The sequence below is a fragment of the Gopherus evgoodei genome, chromosome 1, assembly GCF_007399415.2.
Source record: "Gopherus evgoodei ecotype Sinaloan lineage chromosome 1, rGopEvg1_v1.p, whole genome shotgun sequence".
Taxonomy (NCBI): domain Eukaryota; kingdom Metazoa; phylum Chordata; order Testudines; family Testudinidae; genus Gopherus; species Gopherus evgoodei.
In genome coordinates, this window is record NC_044322.1 from 270,774,404 (window position 1) to 270,798,590 (window position 24,187).

Genomic DNA, 24,187 nt, shown 5'->3' on the forward strand with positions numbered 1-24,187 from the left:
GCGCTAGCGCCTGCCCCGGAGTGGAGCGACCGTCTCTCTCCAGCCGGGCAGCGGTGACTGAGCGGGGCGCGACAGCGCGGCCATGCACAGCTAGCCCCCGCCCGCGCCCAGCTGCCTCCCTGAACCCCCCGGGGCGGCGTCCCGGGCCCCGCGGCCAGCTGCTCGGAGCGGCTCAGACACACGCAGGGGCTCAGCGCCGTGCTCGGGGCGCCCCGAGGATGGAAGGGGGCGCGTATGGAGCGGGCAAAGCCGGGGGCGCCTTCGACCCCCAGACCTTCTTCCGGCAGCCTCACACCGTCCTGCGGGTGCTCTCCTGGGTAAGGGCGCGAGGCGCGGGCCGGGCTGGGGGGTGCCCTTCCCCGGCCGCGCTCCGCAATGAGCCGCGTGCCCTGCGCTGGGGGGGCGCTCCCCCCACCACGCACCTGCCGGCCCCGCTCCCCCTGCCCCACACCGGCGGGCCCGGCCTCAGCGCGGGCGAAGCGGGAGCTGGGGCTGCAAAGTCACCTCTGCCCAGAGAGAGGCGGCCGCTCTGCTGGGATCCCCGGCTCAGGTGGCGGCTCCGGTGCTGGTCGCGCATGTCCCCCCCCCCGCTGCCCGGAGATGGGGTGTTTCTGCAGCGGGGTGGGGGCGAGAGGAGGGTGGAAAATTGAACGTGATCCAAACACAGTCCCGCGGGGGGATCCCATCCGGGCGCGGGCCCCCTCCCCAGGGTAGGATCTGGTGCACTGGGGGCGCCCTCCCCCGGGTCAGTCAGTGTAGTGGGGACATTTTCAGGGAGGAGCTTGTTTTTGTTGCAAGAGGGGACCTGGAAACACTGGTGTCTGCGGGGGGGTGCGGAGATGATGATTCTGCACGACAATCTCCCTGCCTCGCCAGCCAGTCTAATGCTCTCTGCTCTGCTTGCTGCTGGAGACGCGGGGGGGCTTGTACGAGATTACGGGGCGGGGGGAGGGGGAAGCGTTTTGTCCTTTCTCGCCCGCCCGGCTCCCGTGTCTTCTTTCCCACTACGCGATGTGTTGTGGATCCGTGGGGGAGGGGGAGGGGCTTTTCGGCCTCTTTTCCTTGCTGCGGTGGAGGGAGGAGGGTCTCTCATCTTGTAACACTGATCCCATGGCTGCAGCTCTGTGCGGGAAGGTCACGGGGATTAAGGGAGCGAGCTGCAAACACAGAGCTGGAGAGAGAGATTGCGTTAAGAGAGGGGGGCAGTGTGAGGAGGAGAGTATGAAGAGGGAGAGTCACACACACCCCCCAAGGTGGACAAGCACGAGCCTGAGGTGCCCCAAAGCAGCTCCCTGTTTGTTTGTTTTTGTTTTTTAAAATGTATATGGAAAAAATGGAAAGGAAAGGGCAGACAGAGGGTGTGGGGGACAGGGTTGATTGGACTGACCAGGCTGTTGCTGGCACTATCATCCTATAGCCAGACCAAGCTCTGTGCCGGTGCAAAGGAGGTGCTCTGTCTGCTGGTGTGACCAAAGTGGCCCAGTCCATTTCTGTCAAGGAAGATGCCCCTTCGGCCTGATTGCAAAGCCTGGCTGCACCCTGAGATCTCTGGGGATATGATTAATGTGGTCAGTTGGTCTGTCAGACTGGGCCTATGTATGGTACAGTACAGCATGGTTGTTACTGGGGGATGGGGAATTCAGTAAATCTCCTGGTGTAAGGCTGCTATGGAAATCCATTATGAGGTGTTGGATGCATCCCGCCATCACCTGGTTTGGGGAAAGCAGCAGAGAGTGTTCCAGCCAAGGATGATGGACATGGGGGCGGGGAAGGGATAGCTCAGTGGTTTGAGCATTGGCCTGCTAAACCCAGGGTTGTGAGTTAAATACTTGAGGGGGCCATTTGGGGATTGCTCCTGCTTTGGGCAGGGGTTGGACTAGATGATCTCCTGATGTCCCTTCCAATCCTAATATTCTATAATTCTATGATGTGACCTAAAAGGATTTTTCCATCCCTAATCTCTAGGACAGAATTTCCTCTCCCTTTTTGGTAATACCACGACTTCACTCTAACACTGCAGGCAGAGTTCTGGCTTCCCAAAGCCAGGAGGGAAAGAGAACAAGAGATGGTCTCTCCTGTGTGCTTCTTTCTGCTCCATTGTATCTTGTACTCTGGCGGCTCCTCCATGAACTCTCATACTTGTTCCATAATGACTGCCCAGCCATGGCAGACTACCCTGGGTTTAGCATTCCCTTAGATGCCCTGCATTTCCCCACAACCCCAGCTCTGTCTCCTTGACCTTGACAGAGGATGGAATGAGACTGACCCTATGCAGTGCATTACAGCCCTTCACTTAGCTATGGAAACAAATGTCCCACTGCAGAACATTGGCGGTACCTCGGGGTCAGCATCCCAACAGGGACAGCCTGCTTGATAGTCATGGGGAGAAAAGGGGTGTGCACCTTTTTCTCCCCCTTACTTCATTTTCTTCTCACTTGTTCCTATTGGCCCATTTTACCCCCTCTTTAGCACCTCTCCCCCAATGCTGCGGAGCCAGAGCCTTGAGTTCACAAGCTAACCCAAAGCATTTGTAATGATATGCTGTGTATTATTAGTGTTTATTGTGAAGCACCAGAGGTATGCCTGGCACTTTACCATCACAGAGTAACACCTGGCCCCATAGGTGCTGGAACTAGAGATGCGGGGATTAAGGGAGCGAGCTGCAAACACAGAGCTGGAGAGAGAGATTGCGTTAAGAAGGCGGTGAGAGGGGGGCAGTGTGAGGGGGGTGCACCTTCACCCCCTAGCTTGAAGTGGTTTCCATCATATCCACGGTTTACAGTTTGGTTCAATGGCTCTCAGCACCCCCTCTATAAAAATTGTTCCAGCACCTCTGCCTGGCCCCTGCCCCATAGAGCATGCAATCTAATTTTGATGAGTGCAGTACACACCTTTAAAGGATGAGGCACAAGGACTCGGGTAGGTTGTAGAAGATGGCGTACATTGTTTAACGTTGAGAAGAAGATAAGCGCCTGGTGATAGGGTCTGACACACAGGAGGCTTAGGCCAGTGTAGCGAGGTTGGTATCACTAGAGTGCCTCTCTGGGTGGGCAAACTTCTTTGCCTGAGGGCTGCATTGGGGTTCCGAAACTCTACGGAGGACTGGGTAGGGAAGGCTGTGCCTCCCCAGACAGCCTGGCCCCCACTCCCTATCTGCCCCCTCTCACTTCCCACTCCCCGACTGCGCCTCTCAAAATCCCTGACCCATCCAATCTCCCCCCCCCGCTCCTTTCCCCCTTGCCATGCTGCTCAGAGTACCAGGACTGGCAGCTGCGCCGCCCATCTGGAGCCAGCCACGCCACCATGCAGTCTAGAGCACTGGGGCAGGCCGGCGACTCTTGCAATTGAGCTGCCCAGCAGGAGCTCGCAGCCCCGCCACCCAGAGCGCTGGCTGTGGGGGAGGAGGGCAGCAGGGGAGAGGCCAGGAGCTTGTCTCCCCAGCCAGGAGCTCAAGGGCTGGGTGGGATGGTCCTGTGGGCTGGATGTGGCCCGCAGGCCGTAGTTTGCCCACCTCTGGTCTAGAAGATAACATCAGAGAAGCTTAGTTTTGCAGTTCTCAAACTGTGGATTTGTGTCTCCAGAGAAAACATGCTGTTAACAGCAAAAATGTTTTAAAATAAATAAATAGGGGTGAGAAATAGTTAAATAAAACAATGTAAATGTCTGTCTGATGATGATCTTCTCCTAATACAGCATGGCAAGAAAATCCTCCAAATATTAATGATTAACCTGTTGAATTGGAGATAGTTCACCTCCCAATGACTTCATAAATATCTGCTTCAATTAGCTCTGGTAAATGAAACAACCAAACAATCATTCATTTTCTGATATAGCTGTAAAATTAATCTGAAAAGTTTTCAAAATAAATCACTTAAAATGTAGAGTGTGTACCTTCTAAAATTGAAATATACATCTATCTCCGAGTTGTGAAGAATACGTATTAAGGTTTTAACAACCAACAAGAATACACTTTTATGTAGAAATCCAGGATTAAATCAAGTCTTCCTGACTAGTGATTTAATTCATGATTTAAATTTAAATCAAATCCACCCTGGACATGCCCACTTTTAAATCTAGCTTTGACACCACAAATAAATAAAGTGCTAATTGAGAAAAGTCTTGTTGCTTATTGTTCAGGGTTTCCTGATTGCTGGGCGCTATTCATTCCAGAGATTGAAGCATCATTCAGTTTAAAAAACATAAACAGCTTGGGAGTGTCTCTTTGTTTTAGAAATAGGTTCAGTTAGGTGGCTTGGTTCTGTGCATTTCAAACAGCAGCTGCTCAGTGAAAGCTTTGAATAAAATGTTGCCATATGACTAGGAAAGCAAAGTTTCCTTCAAGGATATGTGAGCTCAAGAATCAGCTAATAAATAATAATAGGATAATAAAAACAGCCCCCTACCATCCCCTCTCCTCTTTCACTCCATGTTAGTGTTATCATTTATCTCTTTTAATTACAGAAGCTCCTAGAGGTTCTATCTAAACTGAGATCAGGGCCCTGTTGTGCTAGGCCCATGACAAACACGTCGTGAGAGACAGTCCCTGCAGCAAAGAGCTTACAGTCTAAGGCCTTGACTACACTGGCCCTTTACAGCGCTGCAACTTTCTCGCTAAGGGGTGTGAAAAAACACCCCCCTGAGCGCAGCAAGTTACAGCGTTGTAAAGCGCCAGTGTAAACAGTGCCCCAGCGATGGGAGCGCGGCTCCCAGCGCTGTAAGCTAATCCCCACAGGGAGGTGGAGTACCTGCAGCGCAGGGAGAGCTCTCTCCCAGCGCAGGCGCCGCGACCACACTCGCACTTCAAAGCGTTGCTGCAGGAGCGCTCCCACAGCAGCGCTGTACAGCTGCAAGTGTAGCCATAACCTAAATATGCAAAACAGACACAGCGACTACAGCCCAGAGAGGGGAAATAAGTTGCCCAAGGTCACACAGCAGGTCAATGGTAGAGCTGGGATAGAACCTAAATCTCCAGGTGCCTAATTGAGTGCCCTGTGCACCACATCATACTCTCGCCAAGCCCCTGCACTTACAGGGCTGCTAAATGTTGGGGCCAAGTCCAGTGGGAATTTAAATGAGGACGTAAACTGCACTCGGAGTACAGGTTAGTCAAGTAATGGGTGTAAACAGTGAAGCAGTGAAATTTACACTGATTTGGTTTTTGGGGAGCAGATCCAGTCCCTGGTGCGTGGTACTGTAAGTCAGTGGCAGCTATACCCACTTCTACTAGGACCTGAATGTCCCTGAAGGTATTGAGGATGGTGTGTGTGAGAATAGAGAAGCAGCTTTCTTTTACACCCCTATTAGGGGCTTTCTCTGCTATTCCCTTTATCTTCCACCACCCCACCCGCGGGGCTAGGTGTGGAAGTTACACTCATCTTGCACACACTGACTGCTAAATCATTGCAAATGACCCTGTTACTACTTTAGGTGTATGTTTGTCAGAAACTGGCTGTAATTTTCAGCCCATGTATGTCACTGCTGAATTCAGCCTAGACGTTTCCATTGGTGGCGCCTCCACTTACTTCAGGCTATTGAGTCTTTGTGAGAGGGACTTACTCCCTCACCTTTCCAATGGATGACAAGGGGATTCAAAGCTGGGCTCCTGTACACACTGCTTCCCTGTCGTGAGTTCCCAGTCTCACACTGGTAGCAGAGCAGCATTCAGGAGTTTCCACATTTGTTCAGCCTTGTTTCTTCCCTTTGGTTTCTGCCAGAAATAGCACTGAGTGCTGTGAGTGGTAGCTACCTCATCTTGTTCACGTGATTTCACCGCACCCACAACGCCTGCTTACTGGCTGCCTTCAGATAGGCCGCTGAAGGGAGCTCAGCAGTGTATATAAAATGTATTTGGATTTAATTAAAGCAGTGGGTGCAGTGTTTCATGAAGCCTTACTCACAACAATAATTCAAATGGGCTTGGGCAGGGATGCTGTCAAACGAACTGAGAACTGGCTAACAGACCACAATAACCAAAGAATAACGATACATAACACTAGATTTATCTGGGGGAGATGCCAGGTGGGTTACAGCAGGGACTGTTGTTAAGTCGAGTTCTGTTTAACATTTCAGTAATGATCTGAGAGTGGCAGTAAGCATCGTGTTACTGACATTTGTAGATGATACTAAATTGGGCAGAGTTGTGAACCCTGGTGAGGAAGGAGAAGTAACACAAAGGAACCAAGAGCAGTTAGAAACATAAACAAAAAGTAATAAAATTAGATTCATCTTGGAAAAATACAGGCTAATATACTGATGGAAAAATAATCCAAAATGGGAGAGAGACCACTGGGAAGCAATAATGCAGAGGGACCTAGGGGTGACAGTGGATTGTAAATTAAACATGAACCTGCAATAGGAGATGCAGCAAACAGGGCCAGTGTAATTTTTTTTTCTTTAAGGCATGTATGCAGAGACATCAGTTACATCATGGAGTCCATAGATAATTGTTCTCTAGAAATGTTGCACTACTGCACCTGACATACTGTATTCAGTCTGAGAATTTCATTACTAGAAAGATATTGATGAATTAGAGGGTGTTGAGAGAAGAGAAATCACACAGATCATTAAGCCTTCCAGTGTCTTTATGAGGAAAGATAAAATGATTTAAATATGTGTACAGTTGCTAGGTTGAACAACAACCAAAGGGAATATAATAACCCTCTGGAAGCATTTGAAGGGTATTGACATCAACGTTAGAGAGGAACGTTTTTGGGTGGTTCTAGGAGTAATGGGATGAAATTAAGAAGATTGTTTAGCCTGAAGATCAGAAAGAATGTTTGGTAGGGGGATCCATTGGATTAGGCTGAGCTTCTCAAAGCTGCCTATGGGAATCTAGATGAACAATTCCCTATAATTTTTAATCCTGATCCCTTGGACAGTTTTGAAAATCTCATCCTTATTCTCCAAAGGAGATGTGATAGAAGCCCCAGTGCTTGGAACATATAAGATGGCCTGTACAAAGCACTAGAAAATGTATTGTTGGGTGCAGTAACCAGACCTAGGTGATGCAGTGCATCTTTTCTGTCTCTGTCTGTTGTCGAGTGTGGGAGGAGCACTCCAGTGGAAACTGGGCTGAGTTGCCAAGGAGGGAGAGGAACAGAACGATGGTGGAGAGAGGGTGCTTTCTTCGGTTACGTAGCCCTTTTGAACGCTACTCCTACAGGGTGTAAAAGGTTTAATACTAGGGATCAGCACCTCAGCACTGTGTAGCAAAGTGGGCCAGCTCAGTCATGCCATTTCAGGTCATACAGTGGGAACCAGCTGGGGGAATTAGGGTTCCAGAGCCTTCCGCCTCTATATCACCTGCTCCAGGTCAGCCCCAGATCAGCAATGACTAAAAGCTGTTATCTGGCTACTGATAGGATGAAGTGAGCTAGTGGGTTTTGTTCAATTCCTACTGGGATTGCTGTCCATGTCCCCTCCCCCCACCCCACCACCCCCAGCTGACTGTCTCAGCAGAGCAACCAAATAACGGGTCATGCAGATGACTGTCCTGCACAGAGGTGACCCTCCTGGTCAGGGCTCAGTCACACCGGGAGGGTGACATCCTAAATTCCCTGTAAGCTGCGGGGCCGTGCAGCAGCTTATTAAGCATGGTGCAGGTGCTTAGGGCTGCGGTGGGAAGAGATTCCTTTCCCCGGCTTCAACCTAGCCCAGCCACAGACCTGCCGTGGTCAGGGGAGAGGCACCCCTCCCCTGGCCCCAATCCAGCCCTGCCTCACATAACAGAATTCATTCCGCATGTGGGTAGGAAAAATTAGAGGGAACACTGGTGGCATCTAGGAAGTTTTGGCTCCCTGCACAGTACCTGGCTGTGTGGGTAAACAGAGGCTTTTAGCTGCCAGACCTGTCGGTCCAGCACATGTCACAGACATTTACCAAAGAAACTAAGTATATGCTTTCTTCAAAACTACCTGAATCAAAGTAGACACAGAAGGAAATGTATCTGTGCTGGACTCTGCAAAGCCTTCCAGGAACTCTACTTGTGGATGCCTGGATGAAAATAAAAGCTGGATAATCTCTAGCAGGTTGCAGAGTGGTCTTTCTTCTGCTTTTTTGCTAGCCTAGCTTGATTTATTTATTTATTTTGGATCACTACCAATATCAAGTGCAGGAGAGGTTTTTGCTTTGTTCTGTCTGAGCAGGATTTGATTATAAGCCCCATGAGGAATAGTATGTCACTAAAATATTTCCTTTTTATAATGAAATCAGGGCTTCAGGGGAAGGGGAGAAAGCAGGCAGTGTGACAGCCTTGTTACTGCAGGCAGTTGTGGGAAGTTAGCTAGGGCAGGAAGCATGGCAGACAACCCCACGGTAGGGCAATCTTGGAAATCTCTGGAGTGGAGTCAGCGTGACAGATTCCTCATGGGGTAGTCATTCAATTCTAATGCACTGCTGAAGGCAGGCAGTGTTCTGCACGCATCATATGATGCTCAGGAGGGCTTAATGCTCTGCTGAAAATGGGCAGCATGATGGAAGCATCACATGACACTCAGGGGTTCTGCTATGCCGGCTACATGGCTCAGCCTGCAGTGTTGGGGCGGAGGGAAAAGCAACGCCTCAAGCAGAGGGGATTTCTGCTTCCCAGAGTGTGGTTCCTCCCTCTGCTGCTGTTTAAAATCAGCTTCTTCAATTCAAGGAGGAAAATGTCTTTCAGGAAGGAAGCTGCCTTCCCTTCCCCCAGGCGGACCCTGCCCCCTCTCCCCTGCCACAGGCACACAACACACATGCTCTGCACAGCATGCGATTCAGCTCCCCGGTTTCCCCCTTCAACACGCCAGTGTTCATTTGATCTCCTCTGGCCATTCTGTCAGTTGCTCCTTCATTACCGCACTCTGATACGGGGGTGGGGGTGCATAGTAATAGTTTGTGGGTGTCTAAGAGGAGGACTGGCTGCAGGTGGTGCAGCGAGTCCACTGTAGAGGGGGTGAAGAGGACGATCGGAACCTCTGAGTTTGCCTGTCCAAATGCCTTTGCTTGTTTTAAAACCCCCTTGCATGCCAGTGTACTTCTGACATAACTCCAGAGCATTCGGTAGAGTTATGCCAGTGGTTCTCAAACTTTTGTACTGGTGACCCCTTTCACATAGCAAGCCTATGAGTGCGACCCCTCCTTATAAATTAAAACCACTTTTTTTAATATTTAACACTCTTATAAATGCTGGATGCAAAGCGGGGTTTAGGGTGGAGGCTGACAGCTCACAACCCCCCAAGTAATAACCCTGTGACCCCCAGTTTGAGAACCCCTGATGTGAGAAGAGAATTAGGGCCCATGGGTTTAACTGAACAAGTGCTGGACAAGCACTAGATTCTGCTTGGTCTTTATGCAAGCATGCTGTGAGGGGTGGGAGCAGGGCGTGTCAGAGCCAGCCAGGAGTGCAGGGACTGGTCCCTAGCTATTCCTGCAGCAGTGCACAGTGCCTGTAACGGGGCAGAGAATTGGTGCAGCAATGGCGCGGCATCCCAGCACCAGCAAGCAGAGTTAGTCACCATCCAGTGCAGGGGCGGCAGGTTTGTATAATTTTTGGTGGTCCCCAGAATGGGTCCAAGTCCCGCCTCCTCCCCACACCTGCTTTGTGTGTGTGTGTGTGTGTGTATATATATATATATATTTAAAATAATGTAAAAATGGACTGGAAACAGTAAGCATTTAACAATTTCCCTATATTGCACAATGTGGGGGGTGGAGTGGGGAGATGAGGGTTTTGGCTGGGTGTGAGGGCTCTGGGGGGTGGGACAGGGCTCAAGGCTAGGGCAGAGGGTTGGGGTGTGGGCGGATGACGGCTCTGGCTGGATCTGGGGATGAGGGGTGTGGGAGGGAGCTCAGGGCTGGGGAAGAGGGTTGGGGTGAACATGCACGAGTCCAAGGCTGGAGGAACTGAGCAGGACTTTCCCTGAAATCGCTTCTCTTGGCTGCTACAGCTCACTGTGGCATTGGGTACAGCAAGGATAGGTAACCTACAGCATGGGTGCCGAAGGCAGCACACGAGCTGATTTTCAGTGGCACTTACACTGCGTGGGTCCTGGCCACAGGTCCAGGGGGCTCTGCATTTTAAATTTAATTTTAAATTAAACATTTTGAAACCTTATTTACTTTACATACAACAATAGTTTAATTATATATTATAGACTTAGAGAAAGAGACCTTCTAAAAATGTTAAAATGTAATACCGGCACGCAAAACCTTAAATTAGAGTGAATAAATGAAGACTCGGCACAGCACTTCTGAAAGGTTGCTGACCCCTGGGGTACAGGAAGGGAGAGCAGGGAGTCTGGCTCCTGTACTCTGAATGCGACTCCTGCTGGTGCCCAGGCAATGAGGAGGGAGAAGGGACCTGAATGGAGTACAGAGCAGGGCTGCCCAGAGGATTCAGGGGGCCTGGGGTCTTCGGCGGAGGGCCCCCACTTCAGCGGTAATTCGGTGGCAGGGGACTCCTTCCACTCTGGGACCCGCCGCCGAAGTGCCCCGAAGACCTGCAGCGGGGCCCCCTGCTGCCAAATTACCACCGAAGTGGGACCCGCTGCCAAAGTGCTGGGTCTTTGGTGGTAATTCAGCAGTGGCGGAAGGACCCCCTGCCTCCGAAGACCCAGAGCAGAAGAAGCTCTGGGGGCCCGGGCCCCGTGTTTGTTTTCCAGGGCCCCCGGAGCAAGTGAAGGACCCCACTCCAGGGACCCTGAAAAACTCTCATGGGGGCTGGGGCAAATTTCCCCACTTACTCCCCCCTCTGGGCGGCCTTGGTACAGAGCCACAAGAGCCTGTCATGTGGGGAGGGGCCAATAGAAGGAGTAGGTTAAGAAAAGGAGCTTCATAGGAGACTGGGACTGGAACATGGAGACGAGAGGTGAGGGGAAAACTAAGACTGGCTGGGCAAGGCGACTGGGAGTAGGAGCTGGTGGGGAACATGGGCAGGCAGATGGGTGAGAGACTGGGCGCTTATGTGTTGGGAAGGGGAGGACTGAGAGTAGATAAGCAGCTGTGGGGAAGAGGCCAGGACTGGCTGGGCAAGGTGACCTGGCCTGGGATCAGGAAAGAAGAGAGACTAATGTAAGCTTGGGAATGGTCCCACTATTGTGAGGAACTTTCCTGACTTCTGCACTACCCCGGTGAAGTGGGCTAGCGAAAGGATCTGAGTCCTCGCTCCCACTTCCTTTACCCAGAGGCCTCCCTGCCCTTGAGGACTCCCCTTCCACTCTCCTGTCTGGCAGAGTCCTCGTAACCCTAACAAGGCTGGGCCCAGGACTCCTGGGGGCTTGACCTCCAGCCCTGCTGTGGTCAGCCAGGACAGGGGCTAGGGTGTTCTCACTCCGGGGTACTCTCTTTGCACTGCGCACCTCCCTGACCCAGTGATCACATCATACAATTTAAAGCAAATACAAGTTATTTAATTAACAATTAATTTAAAAAAAGAATAAGGAAAAAATGGAAAAGGTTGAAGGAAACACATCACCCTGCTCTGTGGCAGGGAACATCACAAACAGTGTCTCTGGAATGTCAGGGCAGTTCACAGTCTGTTCCTTGTAGGTCCCAGGCCTTCTCCTCAGGCCCTGGCTGTGCTGCAGGGACGCTGCGGGTTGGACACTTGCTCTGGCGGGTGGCCACATGCTCTCAGGCTCTGAGTGGCAGGACCCTACTCAGTGTCACCCCCGCCCTGTCAGGGTTACAATCCCCCTCCAAGTCTGGCCTGCAGGGCCTCTTGGCTGAGGTGTCTCCCTGTGCTGGGCCCACTGCCCAGGGTCCCCCTTGTTTTCCCCAGCTGCTCACCGCACCCAGCTCCAGACTACTCCAGCCCAGCTCCAGCTCCACTCTGCCTCAGCACAGCTGCTGCTGCTGCTGCTCTGCCTTCAGCTCCTTGGGCTGCTTCTCTGGCCTCTCTGGCTCCAGTTGCTACAGCTCTTGCTCCCAGGGCAGGTCTGCTCTGCAGGCTGCTTCTGTGACTCTGCTCTCAGCTCTAATTTGCTTCCTGGGCTGCTTGTCTGGCCCCTCTGGCTCTGGTTGCTGCAGCTCTGCTCCCAGGGCAGGTCTGCTCTCTCTGGGCTGCGCTCTGGCTTTTTGGGCTGCAGCTCTGCTCCCAGCAGCTTAGCTTGGGCCCCTGCTCTCTCCTTAGCTCGGCCCCACTCCATCTGACTCAGACAATTCCAGCTCACAGGGAGGACTCGGTACCCCCCTGGCCTCCTGACTCCTTGATTAGCCTGCCCACTCTGTCAATCAGGCTGATCTGGAGCATTGGCCTCTCCACATTGTTCCTGGAGACAGTCAGTCTCAGGCTCCTGATCTCCCATTGACCCCTCCCTTTTTAGTCCTGGGAGCTAGCAACCAGACACCCGCACTGAATGTTAGTAAGGGGGCAACAGTCCCCTTACACTGAGAAGAGACAAGATGCCTGGGCTAAGGTGGAGAGAGAGATAGGGCTGATACAGGGACAGGCTGGAGGGGATATGGACAAAGGGGGTCAGGTATGGGGGGAATGGGGCAGAAGGGTCTGTGCCCACTAGAGCACACTCCACTACAGAACTTGGAACCATAGATTTCCAGAGTCTCACCATTCCTCTGCTGTCAGCAAACATTTGTGAAATTCACTGGCAGAGTGCGCATCTCATCTCCTTCTAGTGCTGGACCTGGTCCACACAGCAGATGACAACCTACTATTGCTGTCAGGTACTCCAGTCAAGGAGCAGAGGCCTGTGCTCTGGATCTCAAATTCCAGCCCTGCTGATGGCTGATTATGTATCAGATTGGAAATAACTGGCCAGTAATTTATTCCCACCCTAGCGCTACAGTGCCTTAGATTTCTTGGACCATTGCGATTGCAAAAATTCAAATGGTGCTTATACCCTGTAAGTGACACAGGGGAATGGGTGGTGTTTTAGTTGAATGATTCCTGTTAGTTGGGCCCCTGGCTATCTTTGCTCACTGTCTGAAACTTGATGTCACATCTCTTTGCTCTCAGTTTTAGTCATGGGAGTGGGGAATGATTCTAGCTCTCTCTCTCTTAAGGTTTTTACTGGTGCCTCTTGCAGTTTCAGGGTTAACTGCACCTGTGACCTACCACCTGGTCTTCCTCAAGGACACCCTCTTAAGCTTTCTGGCTCCCATGTCATCTCTCGGGGTCAGAGGCCCTGTCTCTCTCCCTCCAGACCAGGGGTTTACATTCCCTCTGCTCCTCAGTAGGTTTGACAGGGTCCCGTCCAGCCCCTGTGGGTTACCTCTCTCCAGGGGCTAGAACAGGGTACAGCAGTTACCAACCAGCCTTCACACAGCAAACTGCTTTTCTTCTTAGGGCAAATGCTTTACAGAGGAAACATCTAAAAAGAATAAAATGACTTACACTCGTGCTAAAAGCTTACTAGGGATCGCCCCTCTCCAACTTAGGGCTTTGGTAGGTGTTGGTCTTTTCAAACCCTACAAATGGGTTTGCCTACTTGGTTACAAGTCCATGTCAGTTTCTAGGTCAGGAACAGGATCCCTGACTGGCCAGTTCAACTATTTAATTTGAATATAGCTGGGCCTTATGGGAACAGGCAATCAGGTTGACAGCTTCCCCTGGCTACTAATCTAAAATGGATCCATCAGTGCCACAGGCACTGTTATGTCTGTGGGTGGCTGTGAGCTTGTTTTGTCCAAGTGCCAGCTGTGTGTGCTTTCCCTCTACATTTCCCTATGTGATTTGCTTCGTACACTGCTTTCATTACACCAAGTTCTGTCCCCGGATAGACCCGTGCGAAGGCAAAGGGAATCACTGAATGCTTATCATTTAAACAGCACAGCTATCGTATAAAGTGGGAGTAAAACTGCCTTCAGTGAGTCAGGTTTTCACTTGAAAACTAGAGCCAGTGAGGATAGACTGCTGTAACTGAGAGCAGAATTGGGTCTTTCATATGTTCTTGCAGCCCTGTGTATTCTACTCCAGCCTGTGAGCTGGCACATCAGTGGGACAGTTGTGTGCCTCCTCCACTCTCTGCACTAATGGTTGATGGGGACACTGTTCACATGGACACACCTGTTGCTACCGCACCAAGAAACAAGCCACCTGAATTCTGACTTACCAGTTAGTGAGTTGCACACTATATGGGTCACTACTGACTGCAGAATCTCTGTTTTGGTTCACCTTCTATGTGGATGTAAATTGACTCCTCTAAACCAGATTTATGCCCATCTTGCACTACAGGCACAGAGGACCCGATCCTTTACACCACAGGAAACCCGCTGAAGTTACTCTTTTTATACTGGTGTGTAAAAAGTGAGAGGAAAGTGATCATCAGCGTATATAAGAAAGGCCATACTGGGTTAGATAGTCCATTCAGTCACCTATTTACTTACCTTTTCTGGGTGGATGGAGAGAAGGGAGGACAAACGAAAGGAGCACACAAGCATAATGCTGCTGGGTTAGTGATCTGATACACATGAAACAGGCTGGGCTGTGCTTTTGGGGGTACCAGAGGTGAATGTATTGCATGTGCTATGTTTCAGAATAGCAGCCGTGTTAGTCTGTATCCGCAAAAAGAACAGGAGTACTTGTGGCACCTTAGAGACTAACAAATTTATTTGAGCATAAGCTTTCGTGGCTATGTGATTCTCCATGGGCCACAGTGCATCCTGAAAATGCCTGCAAAATCTACAGCTAAGGAAAAAGTGTATCAGTCAGTGGCTGAATGGATAGAATAAGAATATTAGTAGACAGATGGCTAGTGTTATGTGTGGATAGAGGGAAGGATGTAGTGAACAGAGTAGATGGATAGAAAGGATAAGGAGGTGTGGATAGAAGGATTGTTAGGAGAACAGATAAGTAGAGAATGCAGAGTAGTGGAGAATGGGAGGGTGAATGGGGAAGAGAGAACCGGAGAAGTTGGACAGATAAAATAAGTGAATAAAGGGGGGGAGGGAACAATGAATAGAAGGGAAAGCCATCTGGAGAGAACTGGTGGGTGGAGGATGGAGTGGGAGGGTGAATGGCTGCCTATAGAGTAAGGGATTGTGAGGATTTAGGGCTTGTCTGCACTTACAGTGCTACAGTGGTGCAGCTGTATTGCTGCAACTCCACCGCTGTAATGGTTCAGTGAAGACACTGCCATCTGTAGTAAATCCTCCCTGGGAGGCAGTAGCTAGGTTGATGAGAGAATTCTTCTATCAACCTAGTGCTGTCTACATGGGGACTTAGGTTGGCGTAACTACGTTGCTCAGGGGTGTGAATTTTTCTACCTGTGAGAGATGTAGCTATGCCAATATAAATTTTCAGTATAGACCAACTCTCAGAGCTTGTCTGCCCAAGAACTAAAACCGAAGAAATGAAATCGGTCCTAGTTCACCCTTTTCCTTAGTCTGGCGCTAGGCTGTGTGTGGGCACTCTGATTTCAGATGGAGATTGACCTATTTAAATGTAGCTTAAATTTGTAAAAATAATAATAATAATAAAAAAAATAAAAATATAAGTTTAGAATATCCTATTATGAGGCAATTCTTAAAAATAAAGTAACATTTTTCAGGTAAACTTCCCCTCAACTATTGCCCAAACTAGAGCAGGGCAAAAACTTTTTTAGCAAATAGTAAATTCCCTGAAAAGTGCATTTTGGGGGGCACCAAAACTCTCTGAGTTCGTGTCTAATTCAGCAAATAGTTTTAAACAAAAAAAACCTGAAAACAAAAATTTTGGAAATGTCAAAATGAACCATTTGGTTTGGAATTGACACGTTGTTTCCAAGTATTGTTTCATTTTGACGTTCAAAATGGTATTTGACTCAACAAAATGTTTTCGGTTTTTTGTTTTGTTATAGTTCAGTTATAGTTCTAAGTGACTCAGTTTTTTCCAGCTGTAGTCCAAACAAGCTACCAAGACAGGCTCGCAGCTCAGACAGAGAAGGACTATGAGGGCCAGCTAGTCTTGGGAGACCTCTCTCTACTGCACTAGTCATCTGGTGTTCTGGAGGCAGGCATGGTCCTCACCTTCCTCCTGCCTCCGTCTCCTCAGGTGTTCTCCATTGTTGTCTTCGGCTCCATTGTGAATGAAGGTTACCTGAACAGCCCCACTGAGGTGGAGGAGCACTGTATCTTCAACCGCAACCATAACGCCTGCAACTATGGCATCACCGTGGGCGTCCTCGCCTTCCTCAGCTGCCTTCTCTACCTGGCTCTGGACGTCTATTTCCCACAGATCAGCAGCGTCAAGGACCGCAAGAAGGCAGTGCTCTCGGACATCGGCGTCTCTGGTGAGCTTCCTGGCTGGTTGGCGTGGAACCCTTTTCCTCAGGGAGCTGAGCTGAGGGAAAGAGCCTGTCTTATTTCATAAGCCAGCTGGCCAGACATCCCTGGAACAGGAGCTCTTTGACTGGTCTCCTTCCTTGTCCCCACTCACCTGGTCCTCTTTCCCTCTTTGTCCTCCAACCTTCTTCCCCCTTCTTACGCCGACTCCTTTTTTTCCCTCTTCTCCTCTCCCTGTCTCTTTCCTTCTCCTTCCTCCCCTCATCCCCTATCCTCTCCTTCCTCTTAACTCATCATCTTTTTTTTCCACACCCTTCTCTTATCCTCTTCATCTTTGCCCTGTCTCTCTCTGACCTCTCTCTGGCCTCTGCTGCAGCCTTATGATTTGATGGTGGGATAATGACACCACAGACAGCTCAAGCATTCCTCACACAATGTGGGAGACGTGAGCATATGTGCAAATTGCATTCCTGTGACTAAAAATGGCAAGCCTTAAAAATTACCTGCAAAGGAAAGAAACAGCTAGTTTATGCCCCTTTATTTTAATTCTGTATGGTGCATAAAAACAGCTTGAAAGAATCCCATTTTGCCCTTATTTTTTTCCTTTAGAAATATCAAGTCTCATTTTCCCTGTTTTTTGCTGGATGTCTCCTTGGAACACTGGAAAACTGGGGTAGGATCTTTCTAGGCCCTTATTTGAAGGAGTAGAGGGTGACACATCTTGTAACTGAGGTTTTTCTTTCCAGTGCCAAATGTCTGAATCAAATAAGAACCTACCCCATCCCCCCTGCCCCCCTAAACCCTCCCCCCACAGAATTTTAAATAGTCTGACTATAAATTCCATTCAAGTCACTTTTGTACTGTGCATGTTCTGAGGCATTTCAGGCCCCTGTCCAGCTCCTAGCACCCAGGTCCCTAGTTTGCTTCCCATGGTCCCTAGTTTGTTGGAGCTGCAGAGCAGCACCTGTGTGCCTGGTACTTCAGCTGGAGGCTTCAGTGAGTGGTGGGTGTCACAAGGAAAGTTTTCTTTCACATCATGTCTCTGAATCTCTGTCCTGCTTTGCATCATCTTCTGCACCAAGTTACCTCATCTCTCTTTCAAAGTTTTCCTGTCCTCTACTCTCTCATTCATCTGTCCTTGTCTCCGCCGACATCCCCACACACGCTCTACTTCACACTGACATTTCACTCCTCACTATTCGCTTTGTCCAGCTCATTCCCTCCCAACTTCATCCCTTCTTTTGCAGCCCCAAGACACCCAGAACAGCTTCCCAAGAGTGTGCACTGAGACTGTTCCCTCTTGCCCTTAAAGTAAAATACACAATCACTTGTTCGGCAGAGCCTTCCCAACATGATGTCCACCCCTGTTCTGCAGGCCTGATTCTGAACTCCCATCAGCTCATGTCAGGAGTATCTCCACTGACACCAATGGAGTTACCCCACTGGAAAACTGTTGTGCAAAGAGAATCAGGCCCAATGTCTGTTCACTCACTCTTCTGTACGTACCTCTTTTGGCCTTTAAGTGTGCAAGCCCTTCAGGGGTCTTTTTGCTTGTTTAGCAAACATTGTGCATTGTCTAGCCAGGGAACAGTGATAGTGCTATATAAATAACAAACGGTGAGATGAAGAGAAGAGAAGCGGAAGGGAGTGTGTTAGAGAAACTGAGTGCACTACAGCAGAACAAACATCCTGCCTGTTTCTCCCATGTTATCTGGTCATACCTCAGAAAGGGGGTAAATGCATCAATTTCTGTTCCCTCCAGGGACTCCAGGCCAGCCCCTTTCCCACACCCTGATGCTCTGATCTGGATTATCCACACTCCTTTCCCCTCTCCTTAGAACTCTGATCCTGCTCATTTATCATCCCTCCCCAAGGGAGCTGTGATCCAGGTGTTTTCCTCCATCAAAATGCTGCTGCTCTCTTGCTCTCTCCTCTCATTCTCCAATCCCTCGAGCAGGAACACTGTTATTCTGTCTAATACCAGTGTGTGGCCCATCTTTTGGAAGAGATGTAAAACAGAGGGCCTGTCTGTCATCGTGTAGCTGTATTATAGATCCCATGGCACTTTGTATAAGTGTAAAGGCATTAGTCCTGATGTCCTGCCCAGATTCCAATCATTGTGTAATTTCAGTCTGGCTGCCTCCAATTCCTTCGCAGCTTGTTCCGGAGAAACTGCTCTTCACTTGTTCTTCCAGGACCATATTGTGTAGCGTAACTGGTTCAGAAGGGCTGCATTTCAGAAGTGAGTGATCTCTCCTCATTTAGGAGGCCCTGCAGAACTCACTCACATGAATCATGTAACCCTGCAAGCTCATGCTGATAAAACCTTGGTACCACACCATACTTAAATGTATTCTCTGCAGCTGCACACCCCAGCGTGACAGCTCTGTCCTCAGCTACAGCCATGCCGCTCCACTGAGTTTAATGGGACTGCACAATCAGAATTTGGCCTACTCTGTAAAACACTTGGGGGTCTTTCAGGATAGAAATTGCTGAAGAACCTTAATATATTTACTGTTTACCCCTAACCCCCCCCCCTTTTGTTTTAATGCTGTCCTTTCCCAGGCTTTTGGGCATTCCTCTGGTTTGTTGGCTTCTGCTTCCTGGCCAACCAGTGGCAAGTTTCAAAGCATGAGAACAACCCGCTGAATGAGGGGGCAGATGCAGCCCGAGCAGCCATCACCTTCTCTTTCTTCTCCATCTTCACCTGGGTGAGTAAAGCAGCTGGGACCCTGATTAGAGCCCTGGGATCAGGGCTCCCCTGCATAGAGGTTCCCACCCCACTTAGGGTTAGCCCAGCCCTCTGTGGATGGACGGTCCCCTGGCTAGGGCTAACACCGTCTGCATTTCCAATGGAACAGAAGTTAAAGTGGCTTCTGGGAGAGGCCCAGTAGAAGAAATGGAGGATGGTCCAGTGGGTAGGGCATTAGCCTAGGACTCAGGAGAGCTGGGTTCAAGTCCCTGTTTTGCCACAGACTTTCTGTGTGACTTTGGGAAAGCCACTTAACTTCCCTGTGCCTCAGCTCCCCATCGGTAAAATGGAGATACTAGCCCTGCCCTACCTCACTGAGGTGTTGTGAGGGTAAATAGAACAGAGACTCTGAGGTGCTCAGATACTGTGGCAATGGGGGGCTGTATAAGTACCATACAAAGAGTCTGTTTCTCTTTCCAGGATGTGTTGCTAGCATTACTGACATCCTGAGGGGCTTCAGCAGCTGTGTTGGGGGAGGGCATGGCTGTTAACATCCTGTAGCACAGCATATGGTCTTCCCCCTCTCTAAAAGCAGCAAAGAGTCCTGTGGCACCTTATAGACTAACAGACGTATTGGAGCATGAGCTTTCGTGGGTGATATCCACTTCGTCTCATGCTCCAATACGTCTGTTAGCCTATAAGGTGCCACAGGACTCTTTGCTGCTTTTACAGATCCAGACTAACATGGCTACCCCTCTGAAACTTCCCCCTCTTTGTATCTGGTTTGCCCCCATGCTGGCATCCCTGTTTCATTTATTCATTTGGTAGGAAGAAAATGGTAGAATTTGTTTGGACCCTTCCCAGAGCTTTCTTTCCCTTCCCTTTTTATCTCCCAACCCACACCATAGAATTTCTCTACTTGTCCAGATTTTGGGGCTCCATTTCAATGTAACCTATTTGTGTATGGAAAAAACCCAACAACCTCCTTGTACTTTCAGTCTTTTATTTGAAATTAGGAGATGGAACAAAACAAGAAAGAACATAAGTAAAGTCTGCACAAGAGAGCACAGTGTGTCTGTGTCTGTCTTTTGCGAGATAATGTGTCACCCCTGCCGTACAAAATAGCAGCCAGCACACTCCTAGGAATGAAACTGTATGGTACGCAGATGATAAGATCATGCATAGATGGCATAGCTGCCATCCCGCTCAATCTGCTCTTCTCACTAGATGTTTCTCTGTAGTTCTAGTACAGATGGGGTGGGAAATCAGGGGCTGGAAGAGCTGTCAAGGCAACATCTTCACCCCCCTGAGAGATGCGGCAAAGGAGAGCAACACCTGCCACGTCCTCCCAAACTTTGTCTGGGTGTGTCCGCACTGGAGTGGGAGGTGTAGTTTCCAGCTCAGGGAGACATACCCATGCTAGTTTTGATCAAGCTAGGTGTTAAAAATAGAAGTGTTGCCATGGCAGGGTGGGCTAGCCACCTGAGTAAGTACCTAGGATCCAGGGCAGGATCATACTCAGAGAGCTAGTCCATCCCACTGCCAGCAGCACGATGGCTACATGGCTGTTTTTAGCATGCAAGCTCAATCAAAGCTAGCGCGTGTACATCCACTGGAGCTGGAAATGATGCCTCCAGCTCCAGTGCAGACGTACCCAATGAGTGGCACTGCGGGCTCTCCGCACAGACCAGAGTTCCTCAGCCACAGGAAGAGAGGACCATGAGATGAAAGGCCTGAGGAGGAAGGCGTGGGTCCAGCTGCTCTCCCTGTTTGGCTGGAGGAAGGGGAGTCTAATAGTGTCTCTTGGGGGTTTTATTTCAGTCACGTGTCTTTGTTTGGTCGTCTCCCTCATTGACTCTTCTCCCTATCCCCTCCCCCTCTCTCCTCACAGGGCCTCCTGACATTTCTGGCTTTCCGGAGATTCAGACACATTAGCTTTCAGGAAGAATACAACACTCTCTTCCCTAGCTCCCCCGCACCGCTGCCCTAGGGCCATTCCCCTGGGGAGTGCTTAGCGCCATTCTCCCTGGGCCTTAGCGAGGAAGGGGTGCGTATAGCGGAGGAGGTGGTCAGAGTGCAGATGATTCCAACTCCTAGGATCAGGGTGGGAGGCAGGGGCTGAGAATACAGATGCACGTTGCCATGTCAGTGCAGCTGACGTGGTGGGGAGAGAGAGAAGCGATGTGCCTTGGAACTGGGATGGGACGTTAATTGTCCTTTGGGGAGTTGGAAGGAAGTGACCTACCTCTCCTCCTCCACTTCCCCACACCTGACTAACGCTGAATAACACCTCTATCCCTTTCTGTTGGAATCTGCTCGGTCTTAATATTTTAGCCAGGCAGGGCTCCCCTCACCACAATCCCTACTTCCCATTTCCATTTCCTCTCACTCCTCTGCCCCTTTCACTCACTACGCTGGGATGGACCCTGGGTGGCTGGACCATTCAAACATGTCTGGGACGCAGGGGGAAGGCAGCCCTCTGGTCCCTGACCCTCCCTAAGCCCCAGCCCCAACTACCGTGTCACATCAAAGAGCGTTCCAAAAGCAATGTCAGAGGCAGGGACCAGGAACAAGGCTGGATCTATTCTAACCACTGTCCCGGGGGAAGGCATCTGCTTCCCCTCTCCTCTCCTCTCCTCCCCTCCCCAGCAAGGTCTGTGATTTTTTTTCTTGGTAGCGTAGCGGGTCGCTTAGTGGATGACTGGCAGTGAAGGGGTTAATGGGAACAGCCGCTGCCTCATGTCCACCCCTCCCTCTGGCGGGTCAGTCTGGAGCCCCAGTGGGGTATAAGGTGAAATATGTGTCAAATCCAGCCCAAAGGAGCGAGAACACTGAGGTGGACGTGAAGCAGGTCACCTGGCTGGGTAGGGGACGTTATACATGTGTATCTGCAGGCCGTCTATGCCTGCACAATGTGAACCCCATCGCTGGGCAGGATGGACCCAGGATACCCCAGAGACTGCTGTGGGCCTGGGCAAAGCAAGTGCAAGTAGCGGATGGCACACTCACGTTTTCTCTCTTGTCCTGGGCTCGCACTCTCCGTGGGACACACTAATTCTTCTTGCACTTGGGTGTGTTTAACCAGTGATTTCCAGTCATGCTTTGTGCACTAATCCTTAACCACTACTAACTCGGCTTTTGTTTATCTCTCCCCCTCGGCGTGTTTCCTTCCCTTTCTCGTGCCGCTTTCTCTCTCTGCTTCCCGTTTCCCCTTGTCCTCCCTTAAAGGCGGGCCAGGCATTTCTGGCGTACCAGCGCTACCGGATTGGTGCCGACTCGGCCCTCTTCTCCCAGGACTACACGGACCCAAGCCAGGACTCCGGCCTGCCTTACGCCCCCTACACCAACGAGGACGATGCCACAGACACGGTGGGGACGTACCAGCAGCCCCCTCCAGTAGACGCTTTTGACGCTGAGACGCAGGGGTACCAAACGCAGAACTACTGAGCTACACTGGTGTCTCTTCCCATGCCCCTCCCCTCCGCCCCCTTCCCTCTGCCAGCGGGAGGCCACGGCACAAAACAGACAGGTGTGTCCCAGTGAACAGATGGCCCTTGGCCATGCTGCAGCCTTCTGGGCCATTTGTTTTTATTTATTTTATTTTTTTAAAAGAAAAAAAAATCCCTAATGGCTCCTCCCTCCCTCTGAATTGTCCACCAGATCCAAACTGTGTATTCCCAAATTTGTCCCTGTCCCGGCAAAAGCTCCCCTGGCAACGTGGGAGTGAGCAGCAGCTTTGGGCAAGAATCCAGCTCAGTCTTTTGGTGGGCAGGGGAGGGTGACAAGGGCACCAGCACAGGAAGCAAAGGCCTAAGACTTGGAGATAACAGGGGAACCGCTCAAGCGGCTCTGGCGGGCGGGTGGAGAAGGTGGCACCTACAGTGTTGGAGCAGATTGTGTGTCTGTGGGGTGGGGGAGTTGGAGATGGCAGAGGAGTGTGTGAGGGAGGGAGAGGTCAGAGCAAACATGCAGGTGTACAAGGGTGGGGGGTGGGTGGATGTGCAAACAGCGGGGCAGATCACAACCCTTTTGCCTCATGGGGTATTGCCTCCTCGGCAGTACAAGGCTGTATGGGAAGTTATTGGTAGTTTATCTTCAGGGGTGTAGGGAGGAATGGTATTGAGGGTGGGGGATGGGGGGGTGAGAGAAAATGGGGTGAGGGGAAGAGTTTTGCAGGCACCATCAAAACTACAAAGACTTTGGTAGATTTTAAACCAAGAGAATAATCAGGACTGGACTGGATGGGCTATGTGGTAAGAATCCCTCCTCCCCCAGGCGATTGCATTAGAGGTGTTTTCCCCTTCCCCATGTAAGCACCCTTCTGAGGTTAACACTGTGTTCCACTAGGGAGAACCAGAACTAAGCTGCACCCTCAGGGTGGGGAAGATGTCTTGAGAGAAACTCCTGAGAACTCCCTTCGTCCCCTGCTCCTTCTGCTTAGGGATCAAAACTGGCTTAGCACGGGATGAGGAGGAAGGCACTGGGCTGATTTAGGGAAAAGCCAGCTTCACACCAGCTGAAAGGGAACTTTGTCAGCCAACTCTGGGAGCCCTGTGGCCTTTGCCCAGAATAAAGGTGCAGGACGAAAGGGACAAACGAGTGAATTTCATTTTTATAGTCTTGTTGAATCCACATCCCTGGTGGAGTTAGAGAGATTCCACCCTCTCTGTGCTCCTAGACTGATCATCCTGGGCATCTGTGCCACGCTCCCTGGTGGCCAGAGAAACAGGGCAGGACTCCCAATGGAGCTTCTCGCCCTGCTGGAAAGAAATACTGCTGCTTTTCTACCAGCTGGTGTCTAGACATTCTTAGAGTGGGTGTAACCAATGAGAAGGGCCCCAGCAGCTGGGCTCTTGAGTTTGCCCCAAAATTATCCTGGCTGAGACTGATCAGGGAACCTAAGAGGGGTCTTTAAACAGCAGGTCTGCTAAATGAGCTGAATGGGGAGCATCTCCCCCTGCCCTTGCAAAATCTGGAGGGGCTGTGCTGCACTCTCTTCCCACTGAAACATGGTCTTTGTGTATCTTACAGCTCTTCAGAGATGTCAGTGCTCCATCCTCAGCCCCTAGCTCCTGTCTTGTCTACACCGGGAAATCAACAAAAACAGCTATTCCAGGATAGCTCCCTGTGTGGACACTCAGTTCTGGAATAAAATATGTTTTTTTTAATCCCAGAGTCCTTACTCGGCTTTGGAAGTACACTAGTTATTCCGGACTACAAGTGATTTTTATTCCAGAATAGAGTGTCCACAGGGGGAGCTATTCCACAGTAACTGTTCTGGGCAATTTCCCTGTGTAGACAAGC

General features: G+C 50.4%; 1 protein-coding gene across 3 annotated transcripts; it reads left to right on the top strand.

Moving 5' to 3' along the window:
* On the top strand, positions 1-24,187 carry SYNGR1 (synaptogyrin 1). Of its 3 annotated transcripts, XR_003998259.1 has the most exons (5): positions 5-317; positions 15,962-16,199; positions 18,757-18,902; positions 22,112-22,412; positions 23,231-24,187. XR_003998259.1 is itself a non-coding variant. In XM_030546583.1 (4 exons), exons 1-4 carry the CDS (start codon positions 219-221, stop codon positions 20,871-20,873), a joined length of 582 nt encoding a protein of 193 aa, XP_030402443.1. In that variant the 5' UTR covers positions 1-218; the 3' UTR covers positions 20,874-22,204. The 3 variants fall into 3 exon arrangements, 2 of the variants coding, with proteins under 2 accessions (XP_030402443.1, XP_030402431.1); XM_030546583.1 differs by lacking the exon at positions 23,231-24,187 and having other exon boundaries at positions 1-317; positions 20,775-22,204; XM_030546571.1 differs by having other exon boundaries at positions 22,112-24,187.